At 40.9% G+C, this 14,756-nt stretch overlaps 1 protein-coding gene across 1 annotated transcript; it reads left to right on the forward strand.

Annotated features, from left to right (window-relative positions):
* Positions 1 to 6: 6 nt before the first annotated feature.
* Positions 7 to 13,106, forward strand: GPR37 (G protein-coupled receptor 37 (endothelin receptor type B-like); the record flags this gene model as incomplete). The annotated part of the gene is made up of 2 exons (XM_010283093.1): positions 7 to 318; positions 11,290 to 13,106. Coding segments are annotated over 2 exons (1,131 nt in total), but the record flags the coding sequence as incomplete, so codon positions are not given.
* Positions 13,107 to 14,756: the final 1,650 nt, after the last annotated feature.

The following is a 14,756-nucleotide window of genomic DNA, read 5'->3' on the forward strand; positions in this document are numbered from 1 at the left end:
GGCCGCGGCAACGCCACGGGGCGCCGCGCCCGCCTCCGCAACCCCTTCTACCCGCTGACCGAGGAGTCGTACGGCGCCTACGCCGTCATGTGCCTCTCCGTGGTGATCTTCGGCATCGGCATCATGGGCAACATGGCAGTGATGTGCATCGTCTGCCACAACTACTACATGCGGAGCATCTCCAACTCCCTGCTGGCCAACCTGGCCTTCTGGGACTTCCTCATTGTCTTCTTCTGCCTGCCGCTGGTCATTTTCCAGGAGCTCACCAAGAAGTGGCTCCTAGAAGACTTCTCCTGCAAAATCGTCCCGTACATCGAGGTAATAATGGCTGTGGGTAGGGATGCGCGGGCCGGCGCTGTGTGAGGCACCCGGGCGCCCCTGAGGCAGAGCGGGGCCCCGGCCCGGCAGTGACGGGAGGAGCTGGTGGCCGTATCGGGACCAGCAGCATCGGGGATTTCGGTAGCCTCAAGCTGAGGGCTTGTCCTTCCACTCGCGCGAGTTCTGCCAAACTTTCCTCGCTCCTTGTGGTCCTGAGAGGCGAAGGGTCCTCTCAGAACGAGAGTTCGAGTGTTTTCTGGTTTTTGTTTTCCTAAAGTGAAGTGAGGTTGGAGGAGTGATGGAAGCGGTTAGAGCGGGTGACTGGGGACAGGTTGTAAGAAAGTGACTGTAAAAAGGACCATCGATGAGATGTATGTGCTCTTAATTTACACTTCAGCGTTCAAATCTCACATTTATGTAGCTTATCTTAAAAAAGACAATGACCCCAGTTCCATTTAAGTCGCAGCTTCTTGGCAGTTGTTCAGAGGCTCTGTCAAAGAAGCTCTCAGCCAGCTGGCCGGTCCTGCCGGCAGTGTTCAGGTTGTCCGCCTTCTTTATTTACTGGAACCGAATACTGAGGCTTGTTGGTAGCGTGGTAGCCCATAATTCTGGCAGGCTCTGCTGTATTCCCAAAACCTTATGTCCAACATTATTCTGTAACCGAAAGCTGAGGAAATAACTGTTGATTCTCTTGTCCTAAGAATGAGGTATTGGGGGGGGGGGAACGGAACACCCCTCCTCCCAACCAAAACCCAACCCGTTATTAGTACACAGAATATCAGTTTCAACAGCACGTTGGTACACAGTAATATATAATTAACTGCCAACCGATATTTTTTAAGAAAGTGTTTAGAAAGATGTGTGATGTGTGCAGCCACTAAATTGCCATTACTTCTTTCGGATGTGATACACTTTATTACTGGCGGTGTTGGACAAGGGGTGGAGCTGTGCTACGCCTAGACGAATTCAAGGCCAGTAGTATACCACTACATCTGAAAAACTCAGAGTACACTTAATCGATTTGCATTTAAGAAGAAATGAAGGAGTAAATACATATTCGTTGAGAAACTGTCAGGACTAGGAGCTTTTAAAATTTGCAAGTTGAGTTTCCGGGGCTACTGTGTTAACCAAAAACGTAAGTAGGTACTGTTTCAGTTAAAGTGTAACCATTTCAGTGAACGTAGCTAGTGTAGTTTAAGTGTTTTCAGGACTTTCCTATAGTGACATTTCATGCTTCCTAACCTTTTTTTGGTGCATACACATACGAAATAGGAATAATTCTTTGGTTCTAATTAAAGATCAGTAATTGAAATTATTTGCACAGCCACCCTGTTCTTCAAAATTAGTTGCTTACACTGTGCAGCTTTGGGCACTAAAGAGTTTGTCAAACTGCAAATAGTTTAGCTGAAATGCAGTTGCTGAAATTCAAAACTGTAACCCTGAAAAACATTCATCTGCTGCTATCCCCTCTTTATACTTTAATGACACCTTATTTTTTCACTTTAAAGTTCTATAGATACTTCTATTTGAAGACTTTATTCAAGGACTGGCACCAATCCAGTTGTGATGGACCAGCAGCATACTGCCCGTCTCACGCTTGATTATTACTGGGGTCTAAAAGTGAAATGTTCTCCTTGGCTCTGAGGAAATTTAATTAATTTATATCTAAGGTACAGATCTAAAAAGATATAGCATTGGGGTTCTGTGTCGCTCCTAGATTTGTATATTTTTATTCAGTAGACATTAAATATAATACTCGTGTATGTGAAGTATCTTCATCACCCTGGGAGATGTAAGTTAAAAGGCTGGATTTCCTCCTCTGTAAACTGTAGCCGTGAGTGGCAGATGTTGAACACCACTAGTGGATTATGACTCTCCGCAGCTCACCTCAAGCTTGGCAAGAAGGACACTGTCCTGCAAATCAGGATTTGACCCTGCTGAGATGGAGAAGGCAGTCAGAGCAATGGTTCACCACTTTCCAAGTGTTACTGTAACCTCACAGGCATTATACAGTGACACTGACACCACCAGGAGCAATGCAGATGTGGAGCATGTCATGAAATCTGCCCGGTGAGCAGGTGCTGCTCCATGCTCTGTCAAGGATTGCTCACAACAGTGCACTCATCTGACAGCTGAACAACACTCTCTTCTCCCTTGTTGTAACTCATTTGGGCAGGCTCATCCCCTTCTCACACAATGGGAGAAGGATGAATTCTTCTTAGCTCCTTGAGAGGAAAACTGTAGACGGCTATCTTCAGGAGAGGTTCCAGACCTTCTTGGAATGCAAACAGAAGCATCTTCCTGAAGATGCATGAATTTTAAACTGTTGTCTGTGTTTTCTGTAAGTTAGCCCAGCATTTTGTTCTAAGTGTCTCTCTGTTCCATGCTTTGCATCTCTTTTTTGCATGCCAGTTCTCCTCATATGCTGTTTAGAGCGCTACGTGTCTCTCCCAGAGTTGTAGATCCAGAAACACCTCACTTTCAAGCATCAATGACCTTTATTGGGCTGAAGCCTCTGTCATACCAGCTGGTACTTTCAGAACTAGGGAACGGGGGATATCTGATTATCCAGAGCAAGTGATACGGTGATCACAGCATTTTAACATAATGCAAGCATGCTTTGTATTGTGTTCGAAGGTTTCAAGTGATCCCAGTGAGGAACCTTGAGTTTTCTTAGTTTAGCCTCTTGTGGCAATTTGTTTTTTATTTGTGCTGTTTAATGGGTATTGTGCAGAATTTCAACAAAGCATCTGTTGCCAGTGATAACACACATGTACACAGTCTGGAGAAAATGTTTTATGATGTCTTGAAGCACAATTGTGTAGGTAAATGTTGAGCTTCCAGCAGCAGACAGTCTCCACGGTATTTAATTTGAAGGGCAGTTTTCTCATACCTAATAAAGATCTGCTCTGACCAAGTACATTAAAGTGATCATTTCAGCCATATATTGTATCACAGTTTGGTCACTTCTAACTACCTTTTAAAACTATGTCATGGCTATGCTTGCGTAAGGAATGCTGTGCACATGACTGAGGAAGAAACCGAGTAAAGTAATTCTTCTGTGCTTCTCACAAGGTCTTTAGGTGGTGAGAGTAAAATGGCTAGAGAACAAAACTAGAAAGACAGATGGTTAGTAGAAGTGGATGAAATTATCTCCACCAAGAAATTCACTTAACCCTGATGATGGCACTGTCCCGGAGGAGCAGTTTCGAATGCACTGAGAGGGAATTAGAACAACTGGGGCAGCTACTCTGTGTGGTGCTTCTCCTTTGCAGTTTTAATCCTCTGCTCAGCAGTTCTTAAAATTTTGCCACTTTTCTGCAGATGGTTCAGAAGTCTAGCTTTAGGCATGCATGTCTAAAGTGTTTACCTGCACTTTACATGCATGTCTGAAGTGTTTACCTACCTAAAGTGTCTTCCATACGCTTTTCTCAGTAGTGCTCAGAATCAGAAGATACAGGGAAAATGACAACATAAAAGACAATGGTTTTGGCTAATTCCTGTTCCACAAGCCCTGGCAATGTGGACCCTTTTTCTTTTTGTTCAAGCACACCCAATCTTTTCAGCAACAGGACTAAGAAAAAAAAAAAAAAGGAATACAGAACAATACAGTTCCAGTTCTGCTACTTACAGATTTATGCTAGGCCTTAATAGAAAGAAGTGTGGATGTAGACAAAATCAGTAGTGTTACTGTGCTTCTAAATGTTTCACAGCCGTTAAATATAACAGTCCTGTGAAGCAGCATTTTTCGCTTTTATTTTAATGCTGGAAGCCAATAGTGAAGAGGTTAAGTAAATTGTTTAAGGCCCAGAGCAGCTTGCTCAAGATGACAAATGGACTGTGTCAACTAGGACAAGAAACTATCTTTTGGGCTCTAAAAGGAAGCTTGCTTGAGTTGTGTGCATTCTGCTCTTGGAGGTTACCCTAGAAGCTTGATGAGTTTGAGACGGGTTGTTGGAAGTAAACATCACTTTCTATGCTGGCAGACTGAGACAAGCTGCTTATAGTGGAGTAAGGATTTAGAACTGGGGTCTAGAACGAGGGTTTGCAGAGGCTGATTTACCGTCTCGTGCAGTCCAGCGCCGAGCAAGAAGCTGCTGAGGCCAGGGGTGGTACTCAGCCCTGCACTCAGTGCTGGTAAACGTGAGCCCCTCTGCCTTTCTCAGGCCCCCCACAAAGAAGAGAAGGACAAAGTTCATGGTGTCCTCATCTGGACCATGTCGTGCAAAGGAGACTGGCTTGACTCTGGAGCAGGCTGATAGTGAAAGCCTCCGAAATCTGACGCCCAGTCTCTGCGTGTGCTTTTGGCAATCGATTTGTGGCATCACTCCTGTTTCTAGTGGGTAACTTCCAGCTTAGGAAAGATATCGCAATTAGTGTTCTTAGTGGAAAGCATAAGGATTGATTTGGCCTGGAATACAAATTACTGTCTTTCCCTGGAGCTGACCCTCCAGAGCAATTTGAGGTGAGGCTTTTTCCCCTTCCTTTCTTTTGCTTGGTAGAGGCAAGCGAGAGGCACAAAGAAAGTGGCCGTTCTCTGCCTGTTCCAAGGCTGTCAGAAGAGATCCTTATTTGAAGTTTCACTTTAGGGAAGCAAATAAATTTTTTAATGGGAGTTTGTTAATGCTGTGTATTATTTGTCTTTTCTGAGTCTTTTGTTGTGTGGCATCTTCTTCATGTCTCTTCTTTGAGGCTAGTCAGAGGTAGGCTCTGGAACCTCCAGTAAGTCCTCTGGGTTGTAGACAAAGATCCTCAGAGTTGTTTGCAGTTTCAAAGCCTCGTACTGAGAGTTTTCTAGGACAATGGCTACATGTGTCTTTTACTGAGCAGAATATCTTCAGCACTTAGCACACAATAAATAATTATTTAAAACAGAAGTGTTAATATATCTCTGCTCTTTAGGTATTAACAGCATGATGATAGTAACTGCCATGTTGTCTGTCCTGTCAATCTTTCTTTCCTCTGCAAATCCTGTCCTTAGGGGCTTATAAGTTGTCCATAAAAATTTGCTTTTGGCTTAAACTTTGCATGTGGCGTTTCAGCATGGAAATGAATTCGTGTCAGACTAGGTTTAAAACTGGGTCACTAATATTTAAGTTACATATGTGTGGAGAGAAAAAGGCAGCATCTGCTATGCCGGCACCATTGACTCTACTCTGAGCACTGGGATGTCATTTCTCCATATGACGGGATTTTTCCTGCAAAGGAGGAAGAGGCAGATTTTTAGCAGCAGTTCCATGTTTTTAATATTAAGAATTAGTGCAGGAGTCCCTTGTGGCATGATGAGAATTTGATCCTCAGTGGAGAACAGCGCTCATTTCTTTATTTAAAAAAAAAAAAAAAAGGTAAAACAAAAAAAGTAAATGTAATTTACTTATATGGTAGCATGGTAGATTGCAAACAGGACGATGAACAAAAACTAAATCCTTTTGTGTTTTGTGATTTTTATTTTTTTTCCCCACCCTTCGGATAAACATGTGGTGTACAAATGAGTATTTCCAGTGCCCTGATGATCTGGTTGGCTTTCGCTTACAACAGAATTCAAGAGCAGCTCTTGGAAGTGGTGGTGATTCTGAACACTATTACTCTTAAGATATACAGAAGGATAAGAAACACACAAAACATATGTGCTTTTATGTCTCCCTGGTCTGAATGTTGATAGTACTACAAAGGAAAAAACTGTATTGTGCCTGTTGTTCCACGTGTGTAGGACATCTCCATGACAGTAGTTTCCAGAACTACCATCTTGTCTTTCAGATAATTAAGGTGGTATGTATGTTCATCCAGTATGCTTAAGCTAATTGCTAATGTTGGAGGGGTAACCTGGCCCTAATACTCTTTAGCTACTGAATTACTTCTGCCACACCACCGTAATGTTTTGACTATTTGAGTCAATGTTTGAGACTATTTTAAAGCATAAAACCATTAATATTTAATAGAACTTCATGTAAGAAATATAGAGATATTATATTTATGTGGTTTTATTCTTTTGTAGTAATGACTGTCATTCTTTTTTTTTTTTTAACTGAAAACAGAAACCATAAATCTAGATAATCTTAAACAATTAAATAATTGTTCGCAGTAGGATGACCTTTTATTTTGCAGTGGTCCAGTCTTATTAACTGGACTCTGTACTGTAAGTGGGGAATAGCACAAAAAAAAATTACTGCATTCTGTGCTAACGTTATTTATCTTAGACAAAACTGACACGTTTGCAAGAGCCACTGTAGTATGTTGCATTAACATTCTTGAAAGCTGCAAAGTTTGATGTGGATGTAGAACAGCCACAATGATAGACTGTAGTGGCTGGGGAAAACAATCATTTATATGGTATAACAGGAAAGGGTATAAAGAGTCTACAGAGTGCCACTGAGAGCTCAGAGATGACTTGGCTTGTAGTCATCAACCTTTTCCATAGTTCAGCTTTCCTATTACAATTACAAGTGTTTTGGATACCCATCCTGTCTTATAACAACGGAAGAAAGAGTGCCTTGTAGTTTAAGAAACATTGTGTTATCAACATAAAATTCTGTCTTAGAAAATCCAGCAGTTACTTCTTATAACTTCTTTATTTTATCTTGTTCCATATAAACTCAGACTATGTTGTTTCCCCTCCCTTCTGCATCAGGAGGCATGCTCCAGAACACAATGCCTTAGATGATTAATGGTCCTTCTCATTTCCAGCTTTGAGTTGCTCATGGCTGCTTGATTCCCATTCTGTTACATTCACCGTCCTTCAACTTAAGTAAATTTTGTGTCTCAAGATAGGCTTATTTGTAGATAGCAGCAATGTCACTTCTTGGTCTTCATCTTACTGGACTGAGTGACCCAACCACAGAACGTGGTCTTCATTGACCTTTTCACCCAAGTCACCTTTTCTGATCTCATTTCTGGTTTTGTTTTCATTACTTTTATCTGGTCAAACACGTATTAGTGAGAGAGAATTCCGAGTCTTATTTCCACTGGCATTGCATACCCAACTACGTCTGTACTGCTTCCCTGATCGGCCGGAGGCTCTGCTCCTAGAGGCCAGGGCCAAGAGCTGTGGAACCGCAGCCAGGAGAAGAAGTAGGACAGGCCAGGGAAGGCCTGGGAACATTTTGGTAATTGTTGGAGTTCATGAAAGGGGAGTGGGTATGTTGGAGGGATGGAGAGGAGAACTGATGCAATTAAAGCTGAGCATTTCATGAGTTTACTGTTGTTCTCTGTGGCCTCAGTTGACTAACAGCTAGAGAGCTAATGGCCAAAGGTTTATGCAATGTCTCGAAGGAGCACCATGGTGCCCACTAACATCCCTGTCAATGCCTTTAAAGCAGCAACAGTATTAAAAGACCCTCTTATAACAATGTCTACTTTTGTGTGTGTATGCTGTAGGTGGTAATCCCTTAAACAGCGGTTTTCTGCCCTGATAGTGTGGGGACGGGGTTACTTCACCACCTCCCCAAGTCCTAGAAACTTGGGGACTTTTCTGATATCATCTAGTAAGAGAAAGATGTAAACTGGTATGATCCCGAATGTCTAGAGACTGGAGGATAATCTTGATAGGGACCATATGGGAATAAATCAGACAACTAAGTGACGATCAAAAACTACTGAGCCTGACTTGCCCTTGCTTTGCCTCATTTCCTGCCAGGTTGTTGAAATTAAGACTGCAACAGTATATCAGAAACTCAGCTGTTACAAGAAGAGCACCATTAAACTCCATGTGGCTTCACACTGCTTTAGGATTTGTTAACCATCCTTTACCTACTCCCCGTCAAATTAATTATCTTTGTTCTGTGGTTATTTCAGAGCAACATAATAGATTAAAAAGGAAACTTTTCTGGTTTATTCCACATTTTCAGTTTAACCCTAGTTATTAGTATGACTGGTATGAAGAAACACCCCTAAAGTGAAACTGTGAACATGCACAATGCATGACCCAGTTCTTGCCCATGTAGGTTGTGAGCAGCACTCATTGATTTTGCTGGCTGTTACTCATAGTCTGCAATGTGGGGGAAATGAAGTGGGGTAAGTAATCAGACCCTTAAATTGCCATAGTGCCTTTAAGCAAGTCAGCTGGACTGAATCCCTGTTCATCTGCTTGGGAATGTTTGTTTTTTGCAAGCTTTTCCATGGCATCACTAACTCCATTGACCTGCAGAAAATAGGAAACCATTGCCTGTTCCAAAGAAACACTAGCTTTGTTTAGCTTGTTTCATCAGCGAATCCGTGGGAGAGTTTTCAAAGCCGACTTCCACTCTTAGTTGTTCCCTCTTGCTCTATTTCACTGTCTTAAACCTCCAAGTTGTTGGTCAATTAATGTGACGGGAACCCCGTAGGTTACGTTTGTTCATGGTAGACATGTCGTCTTCCATTAGTCCAGCCTTAACAGCTGCAGAGTTTTAATGTCTTAGCCACTGTATAACAGCCTGTTTGCAATGAAATGCTAAAGCAAAAAAAGCCTGTGTGGTGGGGGTGGGGGAGAAGCTCACGTAAGAACTGAGAGGGAAAATGTTAATGTACAAAACCTCAGATTTTCTTCTCTTCTGCTGATTTTTATTTCAATTCCTATTCATTCTTAAGTCTCAGTTATTTCCCTGTCTCCCATAATTATAGAGAGTTGAGTCCTGATCCTTTTGTTATTCATGTTGGATGTTCTGGCTAAAGGTTTTGCTGTCACTCTAAGGAATTTGAAGACTGCATACAGATTTAAATGTTTTGGAAACAAAGTCACTAGTCTTGAATTTAAAAATCTGACTCTCAGCAGTGATACATGAAAATTATCTTTCATTAACTAGTTTTATAATTGTTCATTAAGATTTCCCTGTAACTGTAATTTGTCTTTAATTGTTTTTACTGTATTTTACAAGCTTTCTTTGAATCTTGTCAGACAGTTTAACTTCATAAATCAATAGCTTTGACTTTTTAAAGTGTTTACGGTACTGCATTGTCATCATTAAATATTCCTGCAAGTTAATTAGTAAGAGTTCTTACTTATCACATCCTTTAGGAAGCTGCCTCAAGGAATTCCCCAACTAAGCTAATGCCTGACAGTTCTAATCCCAAGTGCCTAATATTTTTCAATGATATTCAATTTTAGCAATCTGATATGGCCATTAAATATTGAAGGCCAAAATTAATGATACATTTATATAATTGTGCATAATTGTACTATCTATCTTTGTAAAAAGTTCTGTAAGAGATGCGTAAACAGGTATATTTCAAAATTCTGGTCAATATCAGAAGGTATTTTTTTAAATCTGCCTATATGAAATTTAGATATATCATCGCACATGCAATTTCAGTAAGCAAAGTTATAGTGAACTGCTTAATATTACCCTATATTTCTCAGTTAATTGCACAGACACGTGGTTTATTAATGATGACAGTAAGAATTCTTTACATTTATTAGGAATATTATTTAACAGTTTCTTTTCTTTTGCATCAACTCATTTTCAGCATAACACAAGCGTGCAAACCCAAGAAAATAAATAAACTAGAATGCAACGGGGTACCTAATCTTTCTCCAACTTAAGTTAATGGGAGTTCTGCTTTAAATTTGAACTGAAGTTAAATTTACTGGAAATAGGATTAGGCCAAAATGTATATAGATTTCTTGCAAATTTCTTTTTAGGAAATTTAATAATAAACAGGATAAAATGATAGCAAATTCTGGTTTATGACAGTACAAGATTTCTATTCATGCATACAATGATAGTTATTATAGCTAGAGAACTTATGCATTGCTCTGTACTTGCTCCTTACAGTATATAATTGAAAGCTCTGCCCAATCCATCTTTAAATCAATTAAACAAGAAAACTTCTGCCATTTCTCCTGGCCTGCAGTACACTCTCCCACAAGATGTTTCCTATGAAATTAAGCCTAGATTTTTCCTGTGAATTTTTTCTAAATGAAATGTTGAAGATGATAGATTATTAAAGCCTAACTATTACAGTGAAGGTCAGTTTTGCACTGGCTGTGGAAGTCTGAAGATTTCAGACACAGTCTCTTTGAACTCACAGTATGGGATGACTTTTTGTGTCTACACATCAAAATTTCACTTAAAAGCCTAAGACCAGAAACACAGTTGTCAGACCGTACTGCATTCAGCAGATGCCTAATGCACAGAGTTCATAAATTTTGTAGATGTGGAAAGTTTCAATGTTATGATCCCTTGCATGTTTGATGAACATCTGATGTGGGCATAAATTCATACTTCTGCTGAAGGAAGAATCTCATCTCCACCCTTTTGACTTAAATTCCAACCCCTGTGGCAGAACTGATCTTTCTGAAAAACATCCCTTAGAAAACTGGGAGGGAGGAAGGGGTTTAGTTTTGCGTGTTGGTTAGTTCTCCAATTTTTTTCCACTCAGTGTGGCACAGGTGCTTGCATGGGCCTCCAGAAGAGGGTGACACCGAACTGAAACAAATACTTGTAGACAGAAAAACAGGAGGAAGTACTCTTTTGGGATGCGTGCTGGGTGGTAGTTCAGCAAACACTGGAAGCTAAGTTCTGCCTGTGATGATGCTTTTGATGGTGCTCAGCACCATGGTGCTTAATTGTCTCCTACACTGATACCCCTAAAGTAGGTGTTCCTTTGCCTGTCTCAGTCAAGGGGCTAGTCTTGACTGGTGCTTCAGAGTACAAATTGAGCTCTCTCCAACTATGAAAGAGTATAAACCTCTTCCAGAGAACAGCTCAATGCTAAAAGCCTTCATCCAATATACAAAAACTTAATTCCCTTTTTGGCCTGAGCGAGTTCAGACCTTCATCTTCTGTCTCTAAGAAGATTGCCATCAACAGGGGACAGAGGACTTCTGAAGGAGATGAATTTTTCTCACTCTCCACTGAATAACGGACTGTGCACGAGTAGCTGTCTCTTTTTTTTTTTCTTTTTTTCTTTTTTTCTTTTTTCTCTTTTTTTTTTTCTTCTCCCCCCCCCCAGACAGTGCCTGTGTTAACTGGCATTCCCTTTTCTCCTTCCCAGGTAGCCTCTCTTGGAGTCACCACATTCACACTCTGCGCCCTTTGCATCGACCGATTTCGTGCCGCCACCAACGTGCAGATGTATTACGAGATGATCGAAAACTGCACCTCGACGACCGCCAAGCTGGCCGTCATCTGGGTGGGCGCGCTGCTGCTGGCCCTGCCGGAGGTTGTGCTGCGCCAGCTGGCCAAGGAGGACCCCGAATATAGCGGCAGCCCACCAGGGGAGCGGTGCGTGGTGAAGATATCCACCGCCCTACCTGACACCATCTACGTGTTAGCTCTCACTTACGACGGGGCAAGACTCTGGTGGTACTTCGGCTGCTATTTTTGTTTGCCTACCCTTTTCACTATTACCTGCTCCCTGGTAACAGCGAGGAAAATCCGACGGGCCGAAAAGGCTTGCACCAGGGGGAACAAGCGACAAATTCAGCTGGAAAGTCAGATGAACTGCACGGTGGTGGCTTTGACCATTTTATATGGGTTTTGCATCATTCCTGAAAACATTTGCAACATTGTGACTGCCTACATGTCCACAGGGGTCTCTCGGCAGACTATGGACCTCCTCCATCTCATTAGCCAGTTCCTTTTGTTCTTTAAGTCTTGCGTTACCCCCGTTCTCCTTTTCTGTCTCTGTAAACCTTTCAGCCGGGCCTTCATGGAGTGTTGCTGTTGCTGCTGTGATGAATGCATCCAGAAGTCTTCAACGGTGACCAGTGATGACAACGACAATGAGTACACCACAGAACTGGAGCTCTCCCCTTTCAGTACCATCCGTCGCGAAATGTCCACTTTCGCCTCCGTGGGGACTCACTGTTAATGGACCTGAGGACTTTATTTCCTTTTTCTTTTTTCTGTTTTTTACTTCATACTTTGCTTCTTGAAGCAAAATGCGAGAAAAAAAAAAGATTATTGAAAACTACTCTGGAAACCAATCTGCATATTAACAGTCATGCTCTGGAAAAGAATTTGTTTGGTTATTAAAATGAAAGAAAGAGAAAGAAGGAGAGCCAGCACTCAGTTTTAAATCATGATATATTGTATGGTGCTAGGATTTTATTGTTTGGGGAGGAGAATCTATATCAATCCACTCTTATTTAATTCCATAGTATTTTTTTGATAATCACTGTAAAATGATTATATAGACATTGTGGGTTTTACAAGATGTTTCATGTGAAAGATGTGGTGGAAAGTATTTGAAGATAGTTTTAATCTAATTACTGTAAACTATTGTGAGAAGACTTGGACTTCAGAGAGTTTATTAAGTAGCATAAAAATAAATGAGGTTTTATTCTTTAACTTCATTGTCAACCTGAATTTAACAAGGACACCTATGAGTAGTACTAAATTCCTTTAACGATTAAAAAAATCTTTACATTGCATAAAATAATTTTAATGGCCATATTTAATTTACTGTTCGTGTACTTACCCTTGAAGGCTATAATTACAGTGTTTAAAGAAGATGGTTATAATGGTATTAGATTTACATGAGTGTTTTTTTTCATGTGTATTACAAAGGTTCAGTGTGCCTCATTGAAAATTTCCTTAACCTGCAGGTATAAAAAACATGAGTTACTTTGTACTTCTCACGAAGAAAGATTTGCTTTCTCACTAAATTTTGTCTTGTGTGGTTTCAAAATCAAGTTTCTTTCCAATTTGTTACTGGTTTTACATTGAGATTCTGGCCTCAGTCTCTGTATATATAGCTCCTACTGGCTTCAGTGAGAGTTCCATTACAGAGGAAGGCATTCTTTTGCCAGAGGTTTTTTGACAATAAATGTGAGGGACTGAAACATGTGGAGAGTGAATTCCTTCTTTTTTAAAAGGTATAAACACACTTGGATGCTTGGGGCTTGACCTGGAGCCCATTGCAGTCAATGGAAAGATTTCCATCAATTTCAGAGGGCTTTGGATCAGCCTGGCATCTCCTATTTATTCTGGGATATGTAGCATGAATTTTAATCACGGGGGCTCTGTATGCCGATTATAAATCATGCTGCTCTCACAGAGGCTGCTATTCACTCACAGCTCGCAGCTCTGAAGCTGTTCTTGAGAACCACGGTGTGGTTTGCTGGTGGCTTCTTGCTCTCCACAGAGTTATTAAAACGGGGGTATGTAAACACTGCCAGCAGCAGTGCGATATAGTAAAATCCGAGGTTGTTACCAGGAAGCCGGGTTGGAGGCTGGAAAGTGCCTATCTGTACCGGCAGAGCTTATTTGCCCCCTTCTTGGCTGAAGCAGACAGACGCTTCTTGGCAGGAAAGCTGGCTCGTATTTACACTGGGCAGCAGGCTGAAGTGTAGACACATGCTAAGGAACTGAATTTGTTATAATTAGCTTATATTTTAATGCTAACTAAATAAATAATACAATTGCAGTAGTATGTGCAGAAGTAAAATCCCATGCGTTTGCCCTTTAAAATTAACAGTGACTGTAACTGATGTAGTGTTGTTTCCTGAAACCTGCCTCTAAACATGTTAAAGAACTTCTGGAAAGGAGTCTATTTTTTATTTGTAGATTCTGGACTTAATGTGTTTAATCTTTGTATTTGCTTGGGCAAGCAATATTTCTTTTTTCTTTACCATTTTAACCTATAACAATTTCAACTGAAAGAAGTTGAAATTAATTAATCTGAATATGAATCCAAATATACATATGCACTTGAGTTCTTTTTCTGATTTTTGATTCAGACATTGGACCCTAGCAAAGCAATTTGCTATAAGCACAGACCTAAATTTAAATACGTGTTTCTGTTTAGGACTTGCTAAAGTACCTAAGTTTTAAAAATAATTTTGTATGATGGTCAATCACTTCTGAAGACGAGGGAAATGTCCCTTCTTTATAAACCCTTCACTGACTTCACATTGCTTGATTACATTCCATAAACTATGAAAGGTATTAAAGAGAAAAGATAACATCTCCTCACTGTGGTGCCTGTGTCTCCTCAAATACATACTCCCATTGCTACCTGTTGATTTGTACTATTCTTCTTTTTTATGTGCCAATATTTACAAATAATTGGGAATAAAACCTCCCTTTTTGTTCCTTCATCGTGGTGTTTGCTGAATTGTTTCTCTCAGCAGCCTTTTCGTCCCAGCACGAGCTGCGGCTCAAGGACCTGAGAAAGCAACAGCGGAATGGGAGGAAACACTTTTTTTTTTTTAAAGAAGGAAACATAGAAATTACTTGGAAATATTAAATGCTGACATTTCACTAATTTGGGTGCAAGACTGCACTGGGGCAGGAAAAGTCCCCAGTTGCCGTGGACGTTAGGTGCTTCCAGCTTTCCAGTCTGCAGTGGGTACGTGTAAGCTCTGCCAAGGAATGCTGCTCGCTCCCAGGTTAAATGCTCTGTGTCCCAGAGTGGTGCAGTTTGCTTCGCTGTCGAAATATTTCCACTATATGTGCATGCTAATCCTGCTGGGGGGGGAAAAAAATACCAGCAAAAAAGAGATTTAAAAAGTCATC

Source organism: Phaethon lepturus, unplaced genomic scaffold (assembly GCF_000687285.1).
Source record: "Phaethon lepturus isolate BGI_N335 unplaced genomic scaffold, ASM68728v1 Scaffold53782, whole genome shotgun sequence".
Taxonomy (NCBI): Eukaryota; Metazoa; Chordata; class Aves; order Phaethontiformes; family Phaethontidae; genus Phaethon; species Phaethon lepturus.